At 44.5% G+C, this 27,660-nt stretch overlaps 1 protein-coding gene across 1 annotated transcript in view; it reads left to right on the top strand.

The window, feature by feature from the left end:
• The window catches only part of LOC311245851 (nectin-2), a 237,198-nt gene extending 210,594 nt beyond the window's left edge, over positions 1-26,604 (top strand). The window contains exons 7-10 of the mRNA XM_084335863.1: positions 20,322-20,454; positions 20,705-20,762; positions 20,875-20,958; positions 24,374-26,604. Of these exons, the coding sequence (XP_084191989.1) occupies positions 20,322-20,454; positions 20,705-20,762; positions 20,875-20,958; positions 24,374-24,571 (473 nt within the window). The 3' untranslated portion in view covers positions 24,572-26,604. The remainder of the gene's footprint in view (positions 1-20,321; positions 20,455-20,704; positions 20,763-20,874; positions 20,959-24,373) is intronic.
• The last annotated feature ends 1,056 nt before the right edge of the window (positions 26,605-27,660 follow it).

The raw sequence follows: 27,660 nt of genomic DNA, 5'->3' as shown, positions 1-27,660 counted from the left end.
ACCTCCAGAAACGGGCCACTGGTGGGCAATCCCAATACATATGCATATAAGTGCCAGTGGCCTTTTGAGAGCACAAAGTGCACCGAGAGTCGGCTATCAGTCCCATAGCAAATAACTTCCTAGGTGTAAGATAGGTCCTATGAATATAATTAAAATTAATCTGCTGGTGATTGGGGTTGCGGGAAGACAATGCCACATTTGCCCAAACATCATCCCAATCAAACTCGGGGTCCAACTCCGGGATATCCACACGCCAGATTGTATCCAATGATACATTTTTATACATGGATTAAATTAATAGCGTATAAAAGTCTGAGACAAACCCTCTGGAGGTCATCCTGTCCACTATGAGCCTGAGAAAGGGGTGTGGTTGCAGAGCTTGAGCCCACGGCACGCCATGCGCCCTCAGCGCTGACCTTAGTTGAAGGTAAAGAAAGAAGGACTCGCCGGGAAGATCATAAAATTCTCTTAAGTCCTGAAACGCACGGAGGCCGTTCTTATCATAAATATCCTCCAGAGTATGAACTCCCCTCCTTTGCCATTGAGGAATATTAACCGGCTTGTGCCCAATAAGTAATTGCTGGTTATTAAAAATTGGAGAGTCCAGGTGCCATGGGCATTTAACCCCACACAACTTCTGTACATTACGCCACGTCTGGATCACGTGAGTTATGATCGGTCCATACCTCAGTCGGCATTTCGAAATAGGGACAGTGGAGTACACCACATCCTGCAATCTTAGCGGTGAGACCGCCGCCGCTTCTAAGGAGCGCCAAGATACAGCATCTACAGGGTCTAGCCAGCACATCAGAGGTCTCAGTGAAAAGGACCAGAAATAAAGCTTAAAATCAGGGATTGCGAGGCCCCCATCTTGTTTCCTACGTTGAGTAGTAGCTCTTTTGATTCTCGGGCGTTTGTTATTCCAGATAAACTTAGATACCATCGATTGTACCTTGCGCCAGTGGTCTATTGGAGGGGGCAGGGGGAGCATTGAGCTAACAAAATGTATCCTAGGCAGGACGTTCATTTTGATTATGGAAGCCCGGGCTTGTAAAGAGTTAGGAAGGGACGACCACCTGTCTAGATCCTGGCGTATTTTATCATAAGTACCCGTGAAGTTGTACTTAGTAGTTTGATTCAGCGTGGGGAATATCTCTATGCCCAAGTATTTTAAAATGTTCTACTATGGGGATATCAGCTGGTAGTCGTACCGTCTTGGCCAGCTCATTAAGAGGTAGGCAGGCTGATTTGTTCCAGTTAATCTTAAAGCCTGACATTTTACCAAAGTCGTCGATTATTCCCAATAATTTTGCGGCCGACCGGGAGGGGTCGTCCATGAAAATCAGCAGGTCATCCGCATAGAGAGCAATTTTGTGTGGAGTATTATTGACTATTATGGGGACGATGTCCTCCGATTGCCTAATAAATTGGGCCAATGGTTCGAGGGAAAGCGCAAACAGTCCTGGGCTCAGAGGACAACCCTGTCTAGAAGATCTGGAGACTGGAAAAAGTGTGGAACAGTTTTTGCCTGTCAGTATCATCGCAGACGGCGAGGCATACAGGACTTTAATCATATGAATAAAACTCTTTCCAAGACCCATAATCTCAAGTACCTTCCACAGGTATGACCACTCAAGTCTGTCAAACGCCTTCATGGCATCCAAAGACAGAACTGTGGACGGAGCTGTATTGTCTTTACTGTTATCGATTACATGCAACAGCCTCCTAAGATTATCTGCAGCCAGGCGCCCCGGGATAAAACCAGTTTGATCGCAGTATACCAATACAGTCATAAATCTCTGCAGGCGACGGGCCAGCACCTTGGCAAACACTTTTAAATCGGCCCCCGAGAAGACTCAACTTTTGCTATAGTAATCCTTCCCTCCGTGTCCGACCACACGTCCAGGACTTTGATATCGAGGTTACGTCTTGTAACTATGACGACTCCTTTCGTCTTATCGGCTGAGGATGAGGAGATAACGTGATATTGTCGATTTGCCAGCCTTGACACATCACCTAACAATAAATGCGTCTCACTAAGGAGAGCAATGTCAATATTTCTTCTCTTCAATAACCAAAGGACACTGGCACGCTTGTGAGGGGCGTTAAGACCCCCTGCGTTCCAAATTAAAATATTCAATTTAGCCATGGTCGAATTTGTCTAAATGCGTAGAGAACATACCAGTGCAGCTAGGCTGAGGCTCGAGGCGCTGATCCAGGCGGGCCCAGACGGTCAATCTCAGGAGTTCAGAGGAGGAACAATCACACACATATAAGACAACAGTACATAAAACACAGAACAATACCACCCCAGTTACAACCCACCCTCCTTCTACTCTAAACCCTAACCCACCCGTCCTATTATTAACCCTCCTATACCCACTCTCCAATCCCCTCCCTATGCCCCATCCACTAAGGATGGTCATCTTCCTCTCATTACCCACTGGAGTCATGGATCCAATAAGACGTTCTCCACTCTGACCCCCCTCTAGATAAACCCCTAATTAAACCCCCACTAGTCCAATAAACACAAATAAAAATGTAATTCAATAAAGATATCGGTCGAAAACCACCGTGAGCCTTGGCCCTAACATTAGGCAACTATAATGGAAGAAATAGCCATTATTATATAATAACTCAACATCAACCCTGTAACCATCCACTTCGGAGTCTGTGTATCAATGTCGCAACGGTATAGCATAAATGGATAAAGGAAAATTCAAAACAAAATTAAAGCATATCAGCAGTTAGTCTAAGGTAGGATCGGATCACAGTTAAATTACGCATACAGATGCCATTAAAACGGCGACAATAAGAAGAAAAGGAAAACAGGGTTATGGCCAGAGTGCAAGCAAAGCTATACCCGACCCAACCTGTCATCATATATTGTATATGTATATTCAATCGACCTTCTACTACTGGAGCCCAAAGCTCAAAGCATCCTGGATATAAAAATAAAAGCATACAAGAAGTTAGTTAAGGACCCGATCACCATTAAATTGTGCAAACCTATGTCACTTGAACAGCAACAACAACCAAAATACATAAACATTATCGGGTCTCGAATGTATCGACGCGGGCGGATAGACACAGCCCGTTAGCCAGCCTGAGGCCAGCGCGTAAGCTAGTGGTGAATCCGGCTAGCACGCTAGAGTCTGTTATGTACAATGTTCAGATAGCTCGTTAGCCTCCAAAGAGCTCGGATGGGCAGCGGATAGTTAGCCTGTCTGGACCTGACATCAAGCATTTGTGAATAGTCCGCAAATAAATATATCAATGTATTTAGGTCCACAACGCCAAGCCACTCACCCGACAGCGTTATCAAGCCACCGTCTCGGCCAACCCCCCTAGGTACTCCTCCGCTTTGGCCAACGACCAAAATGAGCGACGGTCATCACCTTTACATAGCACAGACAATCTTGCGGGGGCGAATAGCGTAGGCCTCAAGCCCAGTTTCCATAGCCTGGCCATGACCACTTTGTATTCGCCCCTCTGTGCCTGAACCTCCGGTGTGAAGTCTTCGAAAATGGCCACTTTGTGATTGTCGAGACCCAGATCCCCCCTTCTGGCCCGGGCCGACCGCATGATGAGTTCTCTCTGTTGTAGCCTGTTTAGCTTGACAATGATGGGCCTCTGCTCCTTGCCCACACCAGGACTGGTCTTGCCCGCTCTGTAGGCCGACTCACACAAGGGCGGATCGGGAAGGACATCCTTCCCCAGTATCCTCTGCAGCAGCTCCGGCATGTTCTCCGAGAGACGTCCTCCCTCACTGCCCTCCGGTACACCAACAATCCTGATGTTCTATCGTCTCTCCCTGGACTGCAGTTCCACAATTACCGACTGTAGTTTGCTGACGTCAGCCTGCGTAGCCAGCAGGGAGCTCTCTAGACCCGCCACCCTCTCGCCTTGTTGAGAGGCCTCAACCGTTAGCGAAGCTAGTTCGTTAGCGTTAGCTGCGGCGGCAGCGTGTAGCGACTCCATCTTTTCTTTCAACGGACCTACCGCCAGCCTGATTTCCTCCGACATTGCCCGATGGAACGAATCAAAAAGTTCCGCCTGCGCTTTCATTTGTGCATCAGCGAAGCGTACCTCAAAGTCTGCATGGAGTTTGGTCACGACCGAGAGAATTTCACTTATCTCAGGCGAAAGCGAGGACGGGCCCGGTGCCATTTTGTCGGCTGAAGCGTTGTTGGCTCTGGTTCCCGGCTTCGACATCACAAAGTCGAAAAAAGGTCGATGAAAGTAGTAGATGCTCGACCACTCAACAAAAAGATCAATAAGAAATAAAAATAAAATAAAGAGTAGTGGGGTGACAGTGTTTTCCGCACGATAATAGGGAGCTCCCGTGAAACACGTCTCACCCCATGAACGCCTGGCTCCGCCCCCATTCAGTGCAGATTGTTATTCAATAATACAAGACGGAGGTTTAAGATCTAGATTTCAGAAATGTCTTTACAAACTTTACCCCAATTTTTTTTAATAAAGGGACAATAAAAAATATCATGGAAATATGACTCCTCAAAAATCTTGCACTTATTACAATTTATTCTGTAGCACTGATCTGGATTCTGTGAATAGTTTTGAATTGCAGCTCCTTGACTTTGTTGGTCAACCAAACTTGCCATCAAGACTTTTTTTGTCTATGAATTTGTTTTTTTTGTGTGTGTTGCTGAACGAGTTACTAGTATTTCTTTAAATATGACAAGTTCAAATGATAGATTAATCTCCAGCACCACAGTAATTTTCTCTTAACATGCTTGAGTCTTTAAGTACTACATTTAATGTGGGCAAAAAAATTAAACAATTTTACAGATTTGTCAATGAAATAGACTTGGAATAAGGGCTATGGAAGAAATAAGGATTTTCTTTTTTTTGTATCATGATATTGTGTATCTTGATCTGCCCAGGTATGCAAAATCTCATGTTAACCAATCCATCTGACGTCTATTGCATTGAACTGCAGTGTAAAGTATGATTATCGCTTCAGAGCTCATTTTCTGATAAATCTGGGTTAACATGCTATGCCAGCAGAACCTGCCACATGGCACCTAGTTAGCGAGTGGCTCTCTCCCACGTGTGATAACCTGTGTGCATCCATTTGCTCCGATGCTCAACAGGTGCTCCTGGGTCTAATTAGCTCGACCCAAGACAGGTGTGACTGCTTAGATCACACCATCCCCACACCACACATTAATCTAGACAACAGAGCCGTGTTCCACCGCATCACCATGTAACCTCATTGTGACATGATCCCAGCGAAACATGATAAACGATAACAGAATTATTGTCCAGCCCTTAGTACAGCATAGCAATATATTCTATTAATTTCAGACCATTGTCACCGACATTGCCCAGAAACTGACCTGTTGTACAGAGCACTCATTACTCTTTTGTGCTGTCATAGTCTAGTGTGTGTGTGTGTTTGTGTTTGTGTGTCAGCATCCCTCCCACTCTTGGCCAGACTGCCTGCCAGCCCCGACGTGTGTGTGTGTGTGTGTGTATAATTTGAATTTGAAAACATACACTGCAAATACACCGATACAGACGGCTCGCCCACCCTCTCCACCCTCTGCACTCAGCTATTGTACGAAGGAAATTGGCTACAGTGACCCGGATAATGAATAAATTACATCAGCATGAAGAGCATTTGAAGCAGTTAGTCTTCAGTCTATTTGTAGTACAAAAGAACTGAAGATTGTACATATGCACAAATTGAAAGCATAAATAGGATGTTTTAAGATGAGAAATTAATGGTGTCCTGAAGCAGTGGATAGAGGTAATGGATCTCGGGAAAAGAGGGCGCTTATTCCAGTCGGATGGAGCTTTGTATTGAAATGACCTGTGTCCGACTTCTTTTGAAAATTCAGGGGACAAAGAAGAGGAAAAGGTCTGAGTGGATATAAAGATCTTCATGGAACCAAAAACTGTTTAAAATGGTACAAAAATGACAATTGAAATTAATGCATTTGAAGATTAACTGAACCAGTCTTCTAGATTCAAGTCAAGTCAAGAGTTTTATTTGTCACGGCATACAAGTATACAATGAAATGCGGGTGGTCTTGCCCGCAACGATGTGCAATACAGTGGTACAACATATAATAGAATCCAATAAAAAAACAACATTGTGCAATAAACAGGTAACAGGTAACATGGTGGGACATCTCGGTATCTGTACATAGTTATTTACAGAGCATATAGGACATGCTAGATCCTTTGGTAGTGCAATACACTGTTACTGTTGTTATACTATTTCTAAGGTGACCTTTCCTTTTTGGCCATAAGTGTGAGCGTGTGCGGCATGAGTGTGTGCCTGCTCATGTTAAAGTTGCTGCTAGTGTGTGAGCGTGCACAGCGTGCGTGTCATGTGTGTGTTCATGTGTGCTTGTGTGTGGATAGTTCAGTGTTCTGTGGCACTCAATGTTCAAGGCTCTGATGGCCTGGGGGAAGAAGCTGAGCCGAAGCCTCTCTGTCCTAGTAGCTGGGGTTCGCAGGCGTCTGCCTGACCTCAGCAGCTGGAACAGGCTGTTATTGGGGTGGTGGGGGTCTTTCATTATTCTGCAGGCTCTGGATTTGCACCTCTTGTTGTATAGAACCTGCAGGGGAGGTAGTGCAATACCCGTGGTACGCTCGGCTGAGCGCACCACTCTCTGTAGGGCCTTGTTGTCCTGTGCCGTGCTGTTTCCATACCAGGCAGTGATGTTTCCAGTCAAGATGCTCTCTACAGCTCCGGAGTAGAAGGACTGGAGTATCTTCCCCGATACTCTGAACTTAACTGTCTCAGGTGGTAGAGGCGCTGCTTCGCCTTTTTTACGACTGAGTCTATGTGTGTTGACCATGTCAGATCCTCTGAGATGTGGACCCCTAGGTACTTAAAGCTGCTCACCCTGTCCACGGTAGCCCCGTTTATCATCAGTGGTGTGTGTGTCTCCTGCTGTCCTCTCCTATAATCCACGATCAGCTCCAACCAATGAAGTGATGCACCAGACACGACACAATGGTGAGTTCTGTATGGACACCTCAAATAACATCTACAAAGAGAATTATATACAACATTAAGAAGATTATTTTATTGTTAAAATGTGTCTTTTCGCATATCCCTCCTAGTTACACATAGACAAAAGAGAAATAGTTATTTTTCTGAATTGAAATGTGAAACCATTAATTGAGTGATAAAGTGAACTCAGACAACCTTATGTTATCTTGATGATAAAATCAATGTAAAGTAGTGTTCAGGGGCAATGCAAAGTCCAAGATATTTTTAACTAATCAACTTTCTCAATGGGCTATGAACAACTTTGTCACATTGCTTTAGGACTTCTTCCTATTCAATACAATATTTAGACAAATGTACCATTAGAAGTAATACAGTTTGAGCAGCATCTTTAGACTGTATCCCTTTGTTTGAAAAGGCTGATAAGATGTGAGCTGATCCAGGATAATGTCTACCTTAACTCTGGTCCATGCATCATCAACCAAACAAATGAACTGAAATCGATCCCAGTTAATGGCAATTAGGTCTTGAATAAAACAATCTGGTTACGTATGTAACCTTTGTTCTCTGAAGGAATCCAAGCTCACAGCTCACTCTATGGGGGAGAGCATCCTCATATGCGATTGGCTTGAAGTACACACGTTTTAGGCAAAAAGGATTGGCTAGAATCTGGGGAGTCCCGCCCCTCCCCAAGATATATCACCTAGTGTTGACCTCCTTCTCCTCACAATGATGCAGCTCTTCAAGACGAGCCGACTTTGAGGGGCAATCTAGAGCTGTGTCTCTCTCCGTTTCCCTCAGAGAAGCATAGTGACCAGCTGTTTTTGTGCTTTTTTTCAAATCCGGTTAGGGGTCGCTCTCTTGTCTAAACAGCGTCTTTCGCACTTGATTGTGGGGGCAGTTGCCATGGTCTATGGCTATATTGGCAAGGAGATGCCATCAGGGGTGTATGCCCATTCCACAAGGAGTGTGGCTACTTCATGGGCCCTATTTAATGGTATCTCTAAGGAGATATGTGAGGCTGCCAGTTGGGCTTCTCCGCATACCTCGCCTCAATGTTGTGGCTCCGGGTTTGGGCCGGGCGGTACTGGAGGCTAGCGGCTCAGGTCAATAGGCTAGCTTGATGCAGTACTGTTTGACTTTTCGGGGCATTTATAAGACTCCCATAGAGTCACTCACACTCCACATGAGCTGTGTGATCAAGCCAGTTAATATTGAAGTCACCCAAGATAATAATTTCATTAGGCCTCAATTAGAGAATTCATTGTTGACTAAATTCACTTTGTAGAGTCAGTCGGAGCAGAGGGAGGCCTATACATGTTGCCAATGATTAAATGTTTGTTATCATGAAGAATAATGTTAATGAAAATACTATTTTAAAAGAGTGTTATTATATAAAGAAGATTAAGAGTAACCCGGGCTCTGAGGAGATAGATTTTTAAAACAGGGCTCCTAATTTTAAACCTTTAAACCTTTAGCTGATTCAATTGTAGCTGTACATAAAAATGGGTCAGAAAACGGAGTTGGGAGGGAGAAGGTGATGAGGGTGGGGAGCGATGGAAACAAACAGGACAGACGCACATGCACACACACAGAAAATGAAATCATATTCAAGAAGTGAAATCAAGAAGTGAGTGAGTTAACTAAAATGGAGCTAATAAAGGCTCAGACTGCTACATAGCATACACATGTGCACAAAGGGAGGGCCCTGCTTATTGCAAATAAAATGGATTATCCAAAAGGATATAATAAACTTTAATAAAGGGTGAGCAGAGACTTCTGAGAGAAACAGGTAATTTTATAGTATTTCAGCAGCAGCTTGCGTTTTCACCCCACCAGTCTTTGTCGGGACTCTGAGCTTTCTGTTGATCCCTTTGAAAACACAATGCGAACTTGCAGTTATTAGTTAGGATGAGTTTTTACTTTTGAATCTGTGGGGGTTCATTATAGTTTTGTATTTATGTAACGCACACAAAGCTCGTCAATAGAACTCGAGCTGAAGATGGGAGAACGGTGAGCCCTTTCCACGACCCAAGGTTCTCCTCGTCGACCGTGCCTCTTCCCTCACTTTGTTCAGGAACATTAATAAAAATGAAGGTTGGATGACCAACTTCTGTTCTGTTCATCAACTTTATCCTTCAGGGGGGAATTTTCCTTTTCGGTATTTTTTCACACACGTTTTTGTCTGTGTCCCCTCCATCAGAGCTCGCCCTGTGTTTCGAGACCCTGAATGTTGTTGAGACCAGTTTGGATGGTCTCGATTTTGGAGAAAAATGAGGCATCATTTCAAAGTTGTTCCTCTAGCAGTTGTGGACGCTGCCCCCTGGGGTTCAGACAAGTGGCGCGCCCCCCCCCCCCCCCCCCCCACATGGCCTTTAAACTCACACACTTCAAGTGAACTGGCGGTGAGACGAATAATAATTAATAACAAATAATTAAAAAGGAAAAACACAAAGTCTCCGCTCGCTGCCCAAAGCTGACGAGCACTCTTCGTCCACTCGGCGTGTGAGAGAGCCCTCCTTGTCCCGGTCCCGCTGTGGAATAAAAAGGGAGAGGTTAATTAGCGATATCGGCCACACCTGCGCCAATTAACCTCCTACTGCTGCTTCAGCAAGTCTCTCTAGACGTCACCCCAACACCCCTCCCACTGTTCCCTCACAGGACTTCCCAGGCTGTTTGTAGGGAAACCTCTTCCTGTTCCATAGCGAGGAGCAAGCGGTTATTCTCTGCACACTGAAGATACTCGGCAGAAAAGATCAAGCGGCGGGAGATAAATCGTACCTTTTACACTTCAAAGTAGATGTCGGTCTTTCGATGAAAGCAGTTATAACGGCCCCAAATGAAGGAGGCAGACGCTCGAGCTATCTTCATTATCGGTGTGAGTGAGTGAGTGAATGCTCATCACACTACAGACCCTTCATGTCTGGACTCTGGAGTGGACGGCTATATTTGTCTAATGCAGACCCCCCCCCCCCCCCCCCCCGCCCCCCCGCCTCTACCTGCTGGCCACCTCACTGCTGATAGAAAAGTGAACTGTAAATATTGACAGAAAGAGATGGGGAAATGCAGACGGCGACCTTGTCAGAGAGAGAGCGGGAGGAGGGGGGGGGGGGGGGTAGAGTGGACTGAAGAGGGAGGGATGGGGGGGGGGGGTATAGGAATAGAGTGGGAGGAGTAGAACTGAAAGAGATGTGGGGAGATGCATGCAGCGACCTTGTCTGATAGAGAACGAGGGGGGGGGGGGGATTGGAGTGGAGGGAGATGGGAAGAGAGAGAGAGAGAGAGGGAGGAGTAGAATTGAGAGAGATGGAAGGAGGGAGAGAATTGAAAGGATGGAGAGAGAGGGAAAGGAATAGTGGGGGGGGGGGGGGGGCAGTGGAATTGAGTGAGATGGAGGGAGAAAAATAAAGGGATGGATGTAGAGAGAGATACTCTACTCCCAAGGCGACTGACTGAGCTTTAATGCGCTGTGGCAGAGAGCACACTGTCTCCCTGGAGAGAGAGAGCGAGATCAGCGTCAGTGACCCACACACACACTGAGTTTCCAACTTGCATACACAGAGCTTTTTAAAATGCCCCAACACACACTTGAGTGCACACACACACACACACACACACGCACACACACACACACACACACACACACACACACACACACACACACACACACACACACACACACACACACACACACACTGTACGGTATGTAGACCCAGGCACAGTGACAGTAACATGACTTTAATCCCCAGGCAGTTGACATGTATTTGGTTGAGCTCTAGAATCACTGTAGATTAGAACTGACCAACCCTGATGTGCAACAGGAACCGCAGGACATGCGCACACACACACACACACACACACACACACACACACACACACACACACACACACACACACACACACACACGCACACACACACACACACACACACACACACACACACACACACACACACACACACACACACACACACACACCTGGATTGTCCACTAGAGGAAATCCTGTGGGTATGTTGATTTCAGTCTACCCGCCGTGCCAGGTGGACGGGTGTCTGCATCTTTTGGAGCCATTCAACTGGTCTTGTTTGGACAAGCCAGACGAACGCAATCAATGGCCGATTTGTCGTCTGTATGATTTCTAAAAATACATCGGGTTTCTACTCATTTGATTGTGTTTGATAAGTGGTGCAGTAGCCTACTTCTGCTGTTTTCATGCAAGTAATTGTAGTACTTGAGGCTGTGGCACTTACCTCGACGGTGAATAATTTAACAGTGCGTGAGTGAGTGTGCATGACACTGTGTGTGTGTGCGTGTGCATACAGTGTGTGTGTACAGTATAATAAGGCTGCAGCTCACATAAGTGGCGTTGAGACCGGCGGCGTGGCCACAAGCCTTTCTTTGATGTAGCCATTCTGCCTTTCTACCGTACCTTTCCACCACCTCTCCCTCCCCCCCTCCCCCCCTCCCTTACATTCGGTGTAATTATGTTTGTGGTTGGTTACCAAGTCACCGTATTGCTATGGTGCTGGGTGTGTGTGCGTACATGTGCCTAGCCCAGCCCATACCAGCCTGAATGAATGAATGAGAGGTTCGATGGGTTGTGAGGTAACCCTGTTAAACTCTGGATTTGGGGATAGCATTCCTCTCCCTCTTCTCTCTGTGAGCAATGGGATTACATGCACCGTCCTCCATCTTAATCTCTTATCACAGCCCGTAAATTCATCCTGCCGTAATCTCATCTCCAGGCCTTGTGATCACTATAGCCTTGTGCTCGCCCCACGACAGCAGGTAGCCTAGTGTCTTATTGGGTTTGCCACTAAGGGCACTGTTCACCCACTTAAAAAAATTAAATATTACTTTCAATGTGTCCCTCCCTTTGTCTTTGAAACACATACACAAGGATTGGGATTTTTTGTTCCATCACAAGGAGATTATATTGCTCAGCGAGAGAGCGTGGAATGGAAAGTGAGCGGAAGGATGTGGGACGGAGACGAGATGACGTGTGACAAACCAGACTCGAACCCGTGAAGTATGACGTGGCACGCCCCCAATACCCGCTGCATCACCAACAACCCGGGATTTGCTTATTTTGTTTTGTGCTGTCCCTTTTAAAAGGGCCCACAGTAAATTATCTTCAGCCACGGTGGGGTTGTTGTGCCAATGGCCAGTGACCTGCTAATCTCCATGGCCAAGACCAATCAGGCTGGCTGATCCTCACCTCCTATAGATCTACATACTGCTGAGGGCATGGTACATTTAAATATTTGTGTGTGGATTCAGTGAATTAATGTAAGTGTGTGTGTCTGCTTGTTTGTGTGGATTCAGTGAATTGTGTGTGTGTGTGTGTGTGTGTGTATGTGTGTCTGCACATGTGTATATCTGTGCAAAGTGTGCATGTGTGTGTCTGCATGGCCGGGTGTGTGTGTGTGTGTGTGTGTGTGTGTGTGTGTGTGTACGCACCAGTGTGTGTATGTGTGTCTGCACATGTGTATATCTGTGCAAAGTGTGCATGTGTGTGTCTGCATGGCCGGGTGTGTGTGTGTGTGTGTGTGTACGCACCAGTGTGTGTATGTGTGTCTGCACATGTGTATATCTGTGCAAAGTGTGCATGTGTGTGTCTGCATGGCCGTTTGTGTGTGTCTATGCATGGCCATGTGTGTATGTGGGGGGATTTGCCCAGCAGATCAGAAAGGGTAATAAAAATAGGCTTATCTCTGCTTGTTACGCACAGCAGATAAGAGATTCAGACGGAGACGCTGCAGATTTGCCCAGTCGTATTAATGGGCCAAACGAGAGAATCCCAAACCATAGCAGCAGTGGAGCAGGACGACAGGAGGGAGGGATGGAGGGATGACTGGATGGAGAGATGGATGACTGGGGGGATCGATGACACACACACCCCTAGCGTCCTGGATGGATGATGGGATGGATGATGGAGGGATCAATGACGCACACACCCCCTAGCAACCCTAGCGCCCCGGACGGGCGGACAGATGGACAGATGGATGGATGAATGGAGGGCGCGATGACACACACACCCTGGATGTATGGATGGATCTAGAGAGGAGGGGGAACCGGGCAGCGGTGAATGCAGTGTCGTCCAGCCCATGTGGGGGAAACTGCGGTTAGGCCAGAAATGTTAACCTTAATCTCCTCAGGGAGAGGTGTAAACACTAAACACGCAGGGAGAGTGGGAGAGAACAAGGGGATTGAGGGAGAGAAAGGGAGCCATGTCAGATCTTTGTGTTCCCGTTCTCTGCTTCATCCCCTCAGTGTGTGATCAGCCAGTCGCAGGCGGCAGCCAGGAAATCCCTCACTACTTATCTGGAGCTCGCCTCTTAATCACAGAAGCCATCTCACTGGTTTGTTCCTGTTCCCCCCCACTCTGTCCTCGTCTCCTCACCACCTCTTTCTCTCTCCTCGCCTTCTCTATGTCCTCTCCCTGCTCTCTTCTCTTCTCGTCTCCTCTTCTCTTTGTCTCCTTTCCTCCCCTTCACCTCCTTCTCTTTTCCTCACCTCTCTCCTCTTGTCCTCTCTTCTCCGCACATCCTCTCCTTGCCTCCTCTCTCCTTTTCTCTTCACCTCCTCTATCTATCTGTCAAGTTTCTCTGAGAATCGTTGTCCAAATCTCTTTGGAAGTTTCTTTTTATAAAAACACAAAAGCCTAAACTGATTGGAGATAAGCACCCCTACAGTACACAGATGAGGCTTGATATTGGGGATAGGCACCCCTACAGTACACGGAGAAGGCTTCATATTTGATTTAATCTAACTTTAGCATGTTTTGACTTTGCTTTTCTCCCTCTTTTATGATGAATCTGTGGCTGTGTTTGCCTTATCTTGCAACACTTCACCATTACAAATTCCAGGAACATGCCAATGTCCGTGGTGAAATAAAGTGGTTCAGGCGGGTTCATACTGCCCTTGTGGTCTCCAAATGTGACTGGGAGAGGAGGCTCCAGGGGCGGGACTCCCTGATCTCTCTGAGAAAGTGGTGAGGAGAGGGCATGTAAGGAATGCAAGGCTTGACTTTTGAGATTGAACCATGAAGATATTCCAGTTCCAGGCTAAAGAACTGTAGCTGGATGTGCCTGTGTGTCTTCTGGTCCTCTGGAGAGCATTGATTCTCAGCCCAGGGCCCAAAAGTTGAGTAAATGTAGTCTTGCCTTGAGGCCCATTTAAACATGCAAGTATTCATGTTTCCAAACTAAACAAGCCTGCAAACTCCCCGCTTGGGTTTGGACCCATAATTAAAGAAACGCTGTGTTCTGCAAGATGGTATAGATGATATTTCTAAACCTGTGTGAGCTATTCCCCCTCAAGCCAGCGACAGTGAGTTGAACCAGATTGAACCGGTGTTCATGCATCTGTCCCGGTCTCCTTCCTCCTCCATGTCCCTGGGGAGTGTGGTGGTGTATGGCTGAGCGGCTGGCCAGGAGTGGCTGAGGGGTGTGGGGCTGCTACATGTGTGTCAGTGTGGATGGTCCTGGCTGCATTGATCTGCTTAGAGCGAGTGGAGATGACCTTTAACTGAATTTGAAGTATGGACCACCTTCTTACCATTCAATGGGAAAATATTGAATGCTAAGGATGTTTCCACTACAGTACTGGTTCACTGCTAGATGGAACCAGACCACACAGAGCCGCACACTCTGCTTTACTTAGTCTTTCGTTCTCTGTCTTTCCTGCAATGAGTGTAATGCTGCTTTGTGTGTGTGTGTGTGTGTGTGTGTGTGTGTGTGTGTGTGTGTGTGTGTCTACTACATCTATGTTTGTTTATGCATGTGCATGTTTGGGTCTGATGGGGTGTAAGCCGCAGGGCAGCAGTACACACTAGAGACGGTTGTGTTTGTGTAAATATGTCAAAATGAGTGACAGACAGGGATATGGAGACAGGATGCCCCTGCCAGCTGCTTGTGTGTGTGCACTGTTTGCATGTACTGTACGTGCGTTTGTTTGTGTACGAGCTGTGTTAATGTACAATATATCTTCATGAGGTGCGTGTTTGTCCTACTAAATTCATGGAGCATGTCCTTGGCTGAGAACTGCAGCAATTTGGCCTGGCACGTCGTTCTGGAACACACACACGCACGCGCGCGCGCACACACACACGCGCACACGCACTAACAGGCTGGCTCCGTCTGGCAGATTTCATTAGTGCAAGGCATGGCCGGTGTCCATGCCAACACAGAGGGCACGATCTTCAGTCATTCACACAGACTGCACCTCCTCAATTCTCTAAAGTGGCCCGCTCGTTCTCCTCGCTCCTCGCCTCGCTCCTCTCCTCCGTCAGGGGCCGTCAGGGGGGGGGGGGTTGATGTGAAAGGATGCGACAGGGCTAAATGAATAAGGTTATTCTACCTGGGTCTCTCCAAGGAGAATGGCAGTGGTTTAGAGATAAAAGAAGCAAATAGGGGGGCGCTCCTTAGACTTCAGCAGGGGGAAACTCCTCAGAGGGAGAGAGAGAAATTGACCGACGAGGAAAGATAAACAGACACAATGTTGGAATGAGGAGAAGGGAAGAGAAGGGCCGTCGACAGAGGTTGGGAAATGAACCGCTGGGGAAACTGGAACTTGCATGCCCAGTTCGGGGTTTTAGAGGAGACACAGCACCACCATGTGGTTGGTAGCAGATACTACATGAATGAATGAATGAATGAAAACTTTATTAACAGATTGCAGAATGGGTACAGTGCAGTACAGCTCAATACATACAATTGTTAAGGGGATGCAGACCAGAGAAAGACTTTCGTCTTGTTTCCACCAGGGTCCCCCATTTCCAATTCATCGTAACATATATGACATACATGACATACAGATAGACAGTACTGCTACATCTATACATTTATGACATACCAGATTTGCAATTACAGTACTGTATTTGTGATACAAAAAGAGTCCAGAAAGAAAAGAGTATATACATTAGGCGTAGAAACTGTACATTGGATTGGGTAGGTGGGGGTGGGACTGTACATTGGAGGTGGTTGGGGGGGGGGGGGGGGGGGGGGTAGGAGTGGGGGGGGGGGGGGTGTTGGCGGGGGTTGTGTTCGGACATTTACAGGGGCCAGTTTCGAGTTGCAGTCTCCCTTAGGTGTTTTTTGAGAGTGTTTTTGAAAGTGGGTAGTGATTCACATTCCTTTACAGCTTTGGGTAGGGCGTTCCACATTGATGTGGCATAATTGCGAAACGTGTTTAGTCCCTTATTTGAGCCGAATCTGGGTTTAACATGATTTGTGGAGCTCCCTCTGGTGTTGTGATCGTGGTATTCACTGACCTTTGGGAAGTATTTTGACATGTACATGGGTACCTTGGTCGTGTAGTGTATCTTGTAGACCAGGCCCATTGCAAGTTGCTGTACTCTGTCGTCTACTCTAAGCCATCCTAGGTTGTCAAAGTGGGCAGGGGTGAGGTGGGTTCTAGGAGTAAGGTCAAGCAGTAGTCTGACCAGTTTGTTTTGAGATGTTTGTAATTTTGTTTTTAGCGCCTTTGAGGTGCTTTGGTACCATGAGGTGCAAGCATAGTCGTAGTACCCTTGAATGAGTGCTCCTGCTAGAGTCTTCAGGGTATTCTTGTTTACCAGTGAGGAGATCCGGTACAAGAAACGAGTTCGTTGGTTGACTTTTTTTATTACATTGGATGCCATTTTGTCACAGGAAAGATTTGCCTCTAGGATGGAACCCAGGTAGGTAATATCTTCTTTCCTTGTGACAATATTGTCACCCACTGTAACTGAGAAGCCGTCGGTCTTGCTGAGTTTGTTATTTGAACCGAAGAGAATGGACTCTGTTTTGCCCATGTGTAATGATAGTTTGTTATCAGCGAGCCATATGCAGATTTTGCTCTGATTCTGTACCCTAGTACACCCGAGGGTTTCATTCAGTGCAGGGAAAGTTGGGAAACGATTACACTATCGCAGTGGCATTGATTGATTGATTGATTGAAAACTTTATTAACAGATTGCAGAATGGGTACAATACAGTACAGCTCAATACACACAATTGTTAAGGGGATGCAGACCAGAGAAAGAATTTCGTCTTGTTTACATCAGGGTCCCCCATTTTCAATTCATCAGGACATATATGACATACATGACATACAGATAGACAGTACTGCTACATCTATACATTTATGACATACCAGATTTGCAAATACAGTACTGTTTGTGATACAGAAGGAGTCAAGAAACGGGAGTATATACATTTGACGTAGAAACTGTACATTGGAGGAGGTTGGGTGGGGGGGGGGTTGGGTACATTGGGATATTGACAACCATACTGGGTAATTTACATTGGAGGTGGTTGGGGGGGGGGGGGGGGGGGGCACACTGTATAAACAAGTAAAACTGTACATTGAGGGGGGGGGGGGGGGAGGAGACACTGTACAAACAAACAAAATTGTACATTGGACTATTGACAAAACCATACTAGGTAAATGACTGTACATTGGAGGGGGTTGGGTTAGGATATTTACAGGGGCCAGTGTTGAATTGCAGTCTCCCGTAGGTGCTCTTTGAGAGTGGTTTTGAAAGTGGGTAGTGATCCACATTCCTTTACAGCTTTGGGTAGGGCGTTCCACATTGATGTGGCATAATTGCAAAACGTGTTTAGTCCCTTATTTGAGCCGAATCTGGGTTTAACATGATTTGTGGAGCTCCCTCTGGTGTTGTGATCGTGGTATTCACTGACCTTTGGGAAGTATTTCGACATGTACATGGGTACCTTGGTCGTGTAGTGTATCTTGTAGACCAGGCCCATTGCAAGTTGCTGTACTCTGTCGTCTACTCTAAGCCATCCTAGGTTGTCAAAGTGGGCAGGGGTGAGGTGGGTTCTAGGAGTAAGGTCAAGCAGTAGTCTGACCAGTTTGTTTTGTGATGTTTGTAATCTTGTTTTTAGCGCCTTTGAGGTGCTTTGGTACCATGAGGTGCAAGCACCATTGGTTGCCATTTTGTCACAGGAAAGATTTTCCTCTAGGATGGAACCCAGGTATGTAATTTAATCTTTCCTTGTGACAATATTGTTACGCACTGAGAAGCCGTTGGCCTTGCTGAGTTTTTTATTTGATCCAAAGAGAATGGACTCTGTTTTACCCAGGTGTAATGATAGTTTGTTATCAGTGAGCCAGGTGCAGATTCTGCCGAGTTCAGAGCTGAGGGTTTTTTCAACCTGTAAGCAGGGCTGAGTCGTCCGCGAACAGGAACAAGTTGCAGTCATAAGCTGATGACTAATTTGCATAAATTAGGAACAGTAGCGGTCCTAGTATGCTTCCTTATGCACCACAGCTCACCGTTTACCTCCACCATCTGTTCTCTCCCCTCCAGGTAGGAATCAGGATTGCATCCAGTTCACTGATGAACTATCAAAAGCAATCGCTTTAACTTGTCAATCAGAATGGGGTGATTGACAGTGTCGAAGGCCTTTTGTAGGTCCAGCATGACCATGCCGCAGTATTTTCCCGCGTCCACCTCTTGTTTGATGTAGTCGTTCAAATAGAGAAGGCATGTGTCAGTGGAGTGGGATGTTCTGAAGCCAGATTGGAATTCGTAGATTAGTTATTTTTCCCGCAAGGTACTTTTCGACCTGTTCGTAGACTATTTTTTCCATGATACTGAGTTGGATTACCATCTTATCGGTTTCTCTTCACGGAATCCAATGAAGCGGAAAAAATGCCTTAAAGATAAAAAAAAATTTAATAAAAAGAGAGAGAGAATGGAATACATTGAATAGATCTTGCATAACCATATTCAAACTATTTCACGTTTTCGTAGCACCGCATAATGCAAACGGTTAATGAGGGGTAAATACTTTTAAAGCCATTGGGAAGAATAATTGGACTGGATGACATGATATGGCAGGTCATATCCCAGCAGGAAGAGAGGGAGGTGATTATTAGGACACTTTTCAAGAAGGAAAGGAAAGAAGAGCTATTTTTGGAAATATTCAAAGGATGCTATTGTTGAGGGGGAGCTGTAATTAGAGGACTTCCAACATTCAATCATGACCCGTCCAATTACCAGCTCAGGATTTGTTCTTGTCAAATGAGCTTCAGATCCACCCTGCCCTTTACCGCCCCCTCATTAGCATAATCCCCTGGGAATACTGCAAAATAATGAGCCCGGATTGTACCTTTGGTAAACACATCACAAAGCTGTGTGTGTGTGCGCCTGTGTGTTCAGTGTGGTCATGGTTCATTAGTGGAGCTTCTGTGTCTGACATCTCTGGTTCTCCTAATAACCTGTGTGAGTCTACACGCTAATTATTTTATTTTTTTATTTTTTTATTTAACCTTTATTTAACCAGGAAGTCCCATTGAGATACAAGATCTCTTTTGCAAGGGAGACCTGGCCAAGATGACAGCAATAAAATGTGCGATACATCACACAAGAACATAATAAAAGTGCATGTATACAATATACAATAAATCACATGTAAACACAAAAACAGAATAGTCTACATAATAGTAAAAGTGTACGACAGTAAAATACAGGGTAATACAGTAATTTTGCAGTTTTTCAGTTTGGACCCGACTACAGAAAGCAGCGACATTCTTCTTGTAGGAAGTTATGTAATACAGATATAAATTCGCAGAGAGAGACCACGGTATCTAAGTGGATATGGTCCTGTAGCCCATTCCATGCTCAAGGTGCGAAGCTTGAAAAAGCTGTTCTTCCTAGTTCAGTGTTTATTCTCGTTTTTTTTCTTTTAAGTAGCCATCTTGTGGACCTGGTATGGTAGCTGCTAGAGGCAAAGCTAATTAGGTTGGAAAGATATAGGGGAAGCTTCCCTATGATGGCCTTATATATAAAAACAAACATGTGGGATTTCCTCCGTACGTACAGAAAGGTGCATCCTACCATTTGGTAAAGCACACAATGGTGAGTAAGCCCTTTGGCACTAGTGATGAAGCGCAGAGAAGCATGATACACACTGTCTAGCTTTTTTAGCATTGAAGAGGCAGCATGCATATATATTATGTCACCATAGTCAATTACAGACGGACCTTTTCCCTACAGTCCCTCACTTTTTCACTCTCTCTCATTCACATACACACACACTCTCATCACAGTCTCTTGTTTCTATATTAGGTCTCTCTTATTCACGAGTATCGAGTTACATAGTCTCTGTTCCGCAATGCGTGACCTAGTCTTATTAAACAGTATGTGACTTATATATATAAATATATACAGTATATATAAATGATGTTATTGTAAAACGAACAAGAATTTGTAAACATATAATGACAACGCACAGCCGTGTCTCTGGTCTCCTCTTAAATGATCTTTCTCTCCTCCCCCCCCCCTCCCTCCTTTCTTCCTCTCTCTCTCTGTCTCCCAGGTACTCGTCTGCCAGAGAAGGGTCCTACTACAGGCAGTATCATTGGAGCCATTATTGGGGTCATCCTCCTGATGGCCATCATCGGAACTGCCATAGCCATGTACCGCAAACACAGAGAGAACAAGAATGAAGAGTGAGTGTGTGTGTGTGTGTGTGTGTGTGTGTGTGTGTGTGTGTGTGTGACACTTCAATTTCAATGATTTTTTATGATCTACCATTCAATACTATAAACAAATGTTATTTTCAATGTGAGTGGGGCTGTACCCCCCCCCCCCCCCTTGTCTGTATGTGTGTCTCTGTTAATCAGAGGTCAGTTCAGAACTATATATGTTTTCTAATGCAACGTAGACTAACATGAGACACCCATGTCCCGCTTCTCTCAGTGGTCCCCCCAAGCACAAGCCCCCTCCCCCCAAGAAGAACAACGTCTCCACCGACAGGGTGAGTCCGTGTCATTGGTGGCGTCCATGTTGGACAGATTGTGACGCACAAGGTCAAGGTGACGCCGTCTGAGACGTGTGTGTGTGTTTACTATGTACGTGTACTTTTGCAGCTGAACATCGCACACGACCCGGTGTCCGAGGACCGACCTCTGCAGAACCAGAACTACTCTACCCAGAGTGCTGAGCCCGTCACGGTAGGAGCAGTGCACTGCTATAGTAGCTTAGAAGTAGGAGTTGCGTTGTATATACATTCCTTATAAACACAGTTTTTTTTTTTGGTCCCGTCTGTATCTTTGGAATGTTGACACAAGCATACCTGTCTGTTGCTACTGAATACAGACACCAAAATGTGAAGAATTGATCATTTCACATTTCTTAGTATTACTTGCTGTCCATCTTCATATTTCACCATTGCTGCTCGGCCATGACGGGCAACAGTGGTTATCTTGACATCTTGAAGAAGATTTCAGAATTCATGCATGTTATTCGTCTAGTAGTCTAGTAGTCTAGGAGGACAGTACAACAATAGTAGTAGAGAACAAACCGCTCTTCCTAATCCAAAAGCTAGAGTTTCCAAATCTCCAATTTGTGATTTCATCAAGTATGAAGTCCGGAGCTGCTCATAGACGATGACAATGGGTCAGATGGTAGAAGTGACACTAAGGACACCCAGGGGAATGTTCTGAGTATACACATACATGTTCTGAGTATACACATACATGTTCTGAGTATACACATACATGTTCTGAGTATACACATACATGTTCTGAGTATACACATACATGTTCTGAGTATACAGATACATGTTCTGAGTATACACATACATGTTCTGAGTATACACATACATGTTCTGAGTATACACATACATGTTCTGAGTATACACATACATGTTCTGAGTATACACATACATGTTCTGAGTATACACATACATGTTCTGAGTATACACATACATGTTCTGAGTATACAGATACATGTTCTGAGTATACACATACATGTTCTGAGTATACACATACATGTTCTGAGTATACACATACATGTTCTGAGTATACACATACATGTTCTGAGTATACACATACATGTTCTGAGTATACACATACATGTTCTGAGTATACACATACATGTTCTGAGTATACACATACATGTTCTGAGTATACAGATACATGTTCTGATTATACAGATACATGTTCTGAGTATACAGATACATGTTCTGAGTATACACATACATGTTCTGAGTATACACATACATGTTCTGAGTATACACATACATGTTCTGAGTATACAGATACATGTTCTGAGTATACACATACATGTTCTGAGTATACACATACATGTTCTGAGTATACAGATACATGTTCTGAGTATACAGATACATGTTCTGAGTATACAGATACATGTTCTGAGTATACAGATACATGTTCTGAGTATACAGATACATGTTCTGAGTATACAGATACATGTTCTGAGTATACAGATACATGTTCTGAGTATACAGATACATGTTCTGAGTATACAGATACATGTTCTGAGTATACAGATACATGTTCTGAGTATACATGTTCTGAGTATACAGATACATGTTCTGAGTATACACATACATGTTCTGAGTATACACATACATGTTCTGAGTATACACATACATGTTCTGAGTATACAGATACATGTTCTGAGTATACAGATACATGTTCTGAGTATACAGATACATGTTCTGAGTATACATGTTCTGAGTATACAGATACATGTTCTGAGTATACAGATACATGTTCTGAGTATACAGATACATGTTCTGAGTATACAGATACAGGTTCTGAGTATACAGATACATGTTCTGAGTATACAGATACATGTTCTGAGTATACACATACATGTTCTGAGTATACACATACATGTTCTGAGTATACAGATGCATGTTCTGAGTATACAGATACATGTTCTGAGTATACAGATACATGTTCTGAGTATACATGTTCTGAGTATACAGATACATGTTCTGAGTATACACATACATGTTCTGAGTATACACATACATGTTCTGAGTATACACATACATGTTCTGAGTATACAGATGCATGTTCTGAGTATACAGATACATGTTCTGAGTATACAGATACATGTTCTGAGTATACACATACATGTTCTGAGTATACAGATACATGTTCTGAGTATACAGATACATGTTCTGAGTATACAGATACATGTTCTGAGTATACACATACATGTTCTGAGTATACAGATACATGTTCTGAGTATACAGATACATGTTCTGAGTATACAGATACATGTTCTGAGTATACACATACATGTTCTGAGTATACAGATACATGTTCTGAGTATACAGATACATGTTCTGAGTATACAGATACATGTTCTGAGTATACAGATACATGTTCTGAGTATACAGATACATGTTCTGAGTATACAGATACATGTTCTGAGTATACATGTTCTGAGTATACAGATACATGTTCTGAGTATACAGATACATGTTCTGAGTATACATGTTCTGAGTATACAGATACATGTTCTGAGTATACAGATACATGTTCTGAGTATACAGATACATGTTCTGAGTATACAGATACATGTTCTGAGTATACAGATACATATTCTGAGTATACAGATACATGTTCTGAGTATACAGATACATGTTCTGAGTATACAGATACATGTTCTGAGTATACAGATACATGTTCTGAGTATACAGATACATGTTCTGAGTATACAGATACATGTTCTGAGTATACAGATACATATTCTGAGTATACAGATACATGTTCTGAGTATACAGATACATGTTCTGAGTATACAGATACATGTTCTGAGTATACAGATACATGTTCTGAGTATACAGATACATGTTCTGAGTATACAGATACATGTTCTGAGTATACAGATACATATTCTTAGTACAGATGCATGTTCTGAGTATACAGATACATATTCTTAGTACAGATGCATATTCTTAGTACAGATGCATGTTCTGAGTATACAGATACATATTCTTAGTACAGATGCATGTTCTGAGTATACAGATGCATGTTCTTAGTACAGATGCATGTTCTGAGTAATAATAATAATAATTAATTGCATTTATATAGCGCTTTTCTCTTTTTCTAGACACTCAAAGAGCATGAGTATACAGATACATGTTCTGTTTCAGAAGTGAGTGTGTTACTAGGTTACTGTAAGATAAAGATAATATAAAAACTCCAAAGAAAATTCTGCAGGTCCACAAACTCTGTCTTCAATTCCTTGTCTGTGGAGCAGCTCCAGACTTTATACGTCATGGCATCACAGGTTTGCGTGTGACTTCCCTGCTTTCTGGCTTCGGGAGAGAGTAGCTTGTGTTCACAAATAGTGATTGAACTTTCCTGGGCCATGGAATTATCATATTTGAATTCTAAATTTGGGTGACGTTCCCCTTTTAAACAAGCGACAAGATTACATTATTCATTCATTATACATTATTCATTGTGTAACCATTCATATTTTATGACCATGAAATAATTAAATAAATAATTAATGAATGATTACCTCTGTTTGGCTGTTCTCTGCCTACATCACAGGTCAATTAACATTTATTGATTCCACGTTATTGCTTGTTGTTGACAGGACCTGGATACCTACACTGAGGATGAGGCGTATGACCAGGAGGAGAGGGAGCATTACTACTCTGCTGCCCCCACTGGCTGGGATGACCCCGGACACGAGATCCCGCCTCCTTATTCTGACGTAGTCCCCCATGACCTGCCTGAAGGCTCCAATGTCAACCGGGGGGACAGCTTCATGTCCCCAGCCATGTTCGTGTGAGAGTGCAGATGAGTGTGTGTGTGTGTGTGTGTGTGTGTGTGTGTGTGTGTGTGTGTCTCAGTGTGTACATGTCTGTAGGCGTGTGAGAGTACAGATGAGTGTGTGTGTGTGTGTGTGTGTGTGTGTCTCAGTGTGTACATGTCTGTAGGCGTGTGAGAGTACAGATGAGTGTGTGTGTGTGTGTGTGTGTGTGTGTCTCAGTGTGTACATGTCTGTAGGCGTGTGAGAGTACAGATGAGTGTGTGTGTGTGTGTGTGTGTGTGTGTGTGTGTGTGTGTGTGTCAGTGTGTACATGTCTGTAGGCGTGTGAGAGTACAGATGAGTGTGTGTGTGTGTGTGTGTGTGTGTGTGTGTGTGTGTGTGTGTGTGTGTCAGTGTGTACATGTCTGTAGGCGTGTGAGAGTACAGATGAGTGTGTGTGTGTGTGTGTGTGTGTGTGTGTGTGTGTGTGTGTGTGTGTGTCTCAGTGTGTTTGATGTACAACTCTAAACATTCAAGGTGGTCATTTATCATTTTTTAGGCTGTATTTTGCCTTTTTGCTTTTTAGAATGTTCATCCTTTAAACCCAGGATGGAATAGTCTTTATTAGGAAACCAGCAGTTTGAAGCCCGTGTGGTTCTTGAGGATCTAACATAACCCTTCTTTGAAGGCATATGATGAAATGTGTACATATATATATCTTTATTTTATTTTTTTGAAACTGTAGACACGATGTTTGTTTGATATGTCATAGGATGTTGAATGTTGTAAAGCCACGGGTTGATTTTTAATGTACACTGAAGAGGGAGAAATGGGCAATAGAGTGCTCCTGAGGTGACGCTGCGTTATTGAACAGTGACCTCTCGGGCACACGATGGATGCTGACGTGCTGCAGCGGTTGGCACAAGCACTGGTCCCGGGGGTACCGGATCATACCTCTGTCTTCACTGCATCTGCCTTCAGCGGCTGGTTCTGGGACTCTGGTTGGCAGGAGCTGGGTGTGAAGTGAGCTCCCCTGCGGAGAGGCGATTAGCAGCACTTTAATCAGCCAGCCCCCAGCTGGCAGCTCACAAGATGGCAGCAAAGAAACGAGTAGTTCCAACCGCTCCTCGCGAGAGAAATCCATTCTGCATGGTTTTGTTTTTATTTTATATTTTTAATCTATATTTGATTCCCTTGATCCTGACGGGTGTCTTAATCATCAGAACTCAACCGCAAGAGAAGGTCAGATGGGAGGAAAAACTATGCAAATGAGGAGCTAATGATTTATGAGCTGTTTGGATATCCTGGCCTGTTAACCCCTTGTCTTACTGCAGTTGACCATTATTCACATGGTGGCCATTTTGCTCTTATACGTTATACTCTGGTTGGGTTCCTTTCCACCCTGTTCCAACCTGAGCATGACATAAGAGCAAAATGACCGCCGTGAATATGGTCAATTGTTAACTTATATTTGTTTTTACTTTAAAGCCATATTAGGAAGACACTCGGGTGCCTGAACAAAACTGAATTGATGTACTGCTTGTTTTTATTTTGTATTATTTAAAGGAAGGGGATATCTGTTACCTTAGAATATGTAAAACATCTGTTTGTGTGTGTGTGTGTTTCATGTTACACAGTAGATGCAGCTCTGTTGGATTATATTAAATCTGGATTATGTTGATGAGAATGTGTTGCCATTCATCTCCAATGGGGGATTAATCAATTCCCTGTGGGGTTCTAAACGGAGCCTGTTTGTAATGTTGACATGTTGGAACAATTATCAGGGTCACACTGGGTGATGAAGGTCAGTGATTTCGAGGGTAATTATCACTGTATGCAAATCACTCCATTGTTAATCCAAATGTGCCTTTCTACATATTGGGGCCAAATAGGGTGTCTAATTTTTTTTATCAATCAAATAGCTTTATGAGAAAAGCAGTTTTGGTGATTTTCTTCTATCTTTTTTTTGTGCAAATATACCGTTTCTTTTTTTATTGTGCTGTACATGAATGGAATTTGCTGTATTGATAGACTGCATATTATTGATCATTCAATAAACTTTTAAACTGTGATTCTTGAGTTGTTTTTCTTGCATTACACCAGGAACTGACTGGAAACAGGTGTGAGTGGGTCTGAAACAGGTGTGAGTGGGTCTGAAACAGGTGTGAGTGGGTCTGAAACAGGTGTGAGTGGGTCTGAAACAGGTGTGAGTGGGTCTGAAACAGGTGTGAGTGGGTCTGAAACGGGTGTGAGTGGGTCTGAAACAGGTGAGTGGGTCTGAAACAGGTGAGTGGCTCTGAAACAGGTGTGAGTGGGTCTGAAACAGGTGTGAGTGGGTCTGAAACAGGTGAGTGCGTCTGAAACAGGTGAGAGTGGGTCTGAAACAGGTGAGTGGGTCTGAAACAGGTGAGTGGGTCTGAAACAGGTGAGTGCGTCTGAAACAGGTGAGTGCGTCTGAAACAGGTGTGAGTGGGTCTGAAACAGGTGTGAGTGCGTCTGAAACAGGAGAGTGGGTCTGAAACAGGTGAGTGCGTCTGAAACAGGTGTGAGTGGGTCTGAAACAGGTGTGAGTGCGTCTGAAACAGGTGTGAGTGGGTCTGAAACAGGTGAGTGGGTCTGAAACGGGTGTGAGTGGGTCTGAAACAGGTGTGAGTGTGTCTGAAACAGGTGTGAGTGGGTCTGAAACAGGTGTGAGTGGGTCTGAAACAGGTGTGAGTGGGTCTGAAACAGGTGTGAGTGCGTCTGAAACAGGTGAGTGCATCTGAAACAGGTGAGTGGGTCTGAAACAGGTGAGTGGGTCTGAAACAGGTGTGAGTGGGTCTGAAACAGGTGTGAGTGGGTCTGAAACGGGTGTGAGTGGGTCTGAACCAGGTGTGAGTGGGTCTGAAACAGGTGAGTGGGTCTGAAACAGGTGTGAGTGGGTCTGAAACAGGTGTGAGTGGGTCTGAAACAGGTGAGAGTGGGTCTGAAACAGGTGTGAGTGTGTCTGAAACAGGTGTGAGTGGGTCTGAAACAGGTGTGAGTGGGTCTGAAACAGGTGAGTGCGTCTGAAACAGGTGAGTGGGTCTGAAACAGGTGAGTGGGTCTGAAACAGGTGTGAGTGGGTCTGAAACAGGTGTGAGTGGGTC

The sequence above is a fragment of the Notolepis coatsorum genome (assembly GCF_963971535.1).
Source record: "Notolepis coatsorum genome assembly, chromosome: 19".
Lineage (NCBI taxonomy): Eukaryota > Metazoa > Chordata > Actinopteri > Aulopiformes > Paralepididae > Notolepis > Notolepis coatsorum.
Note: the sequence above shows the minus strand (reverse complement) of the source record. Positions and strands in the feature narration are given on the sequence as shown.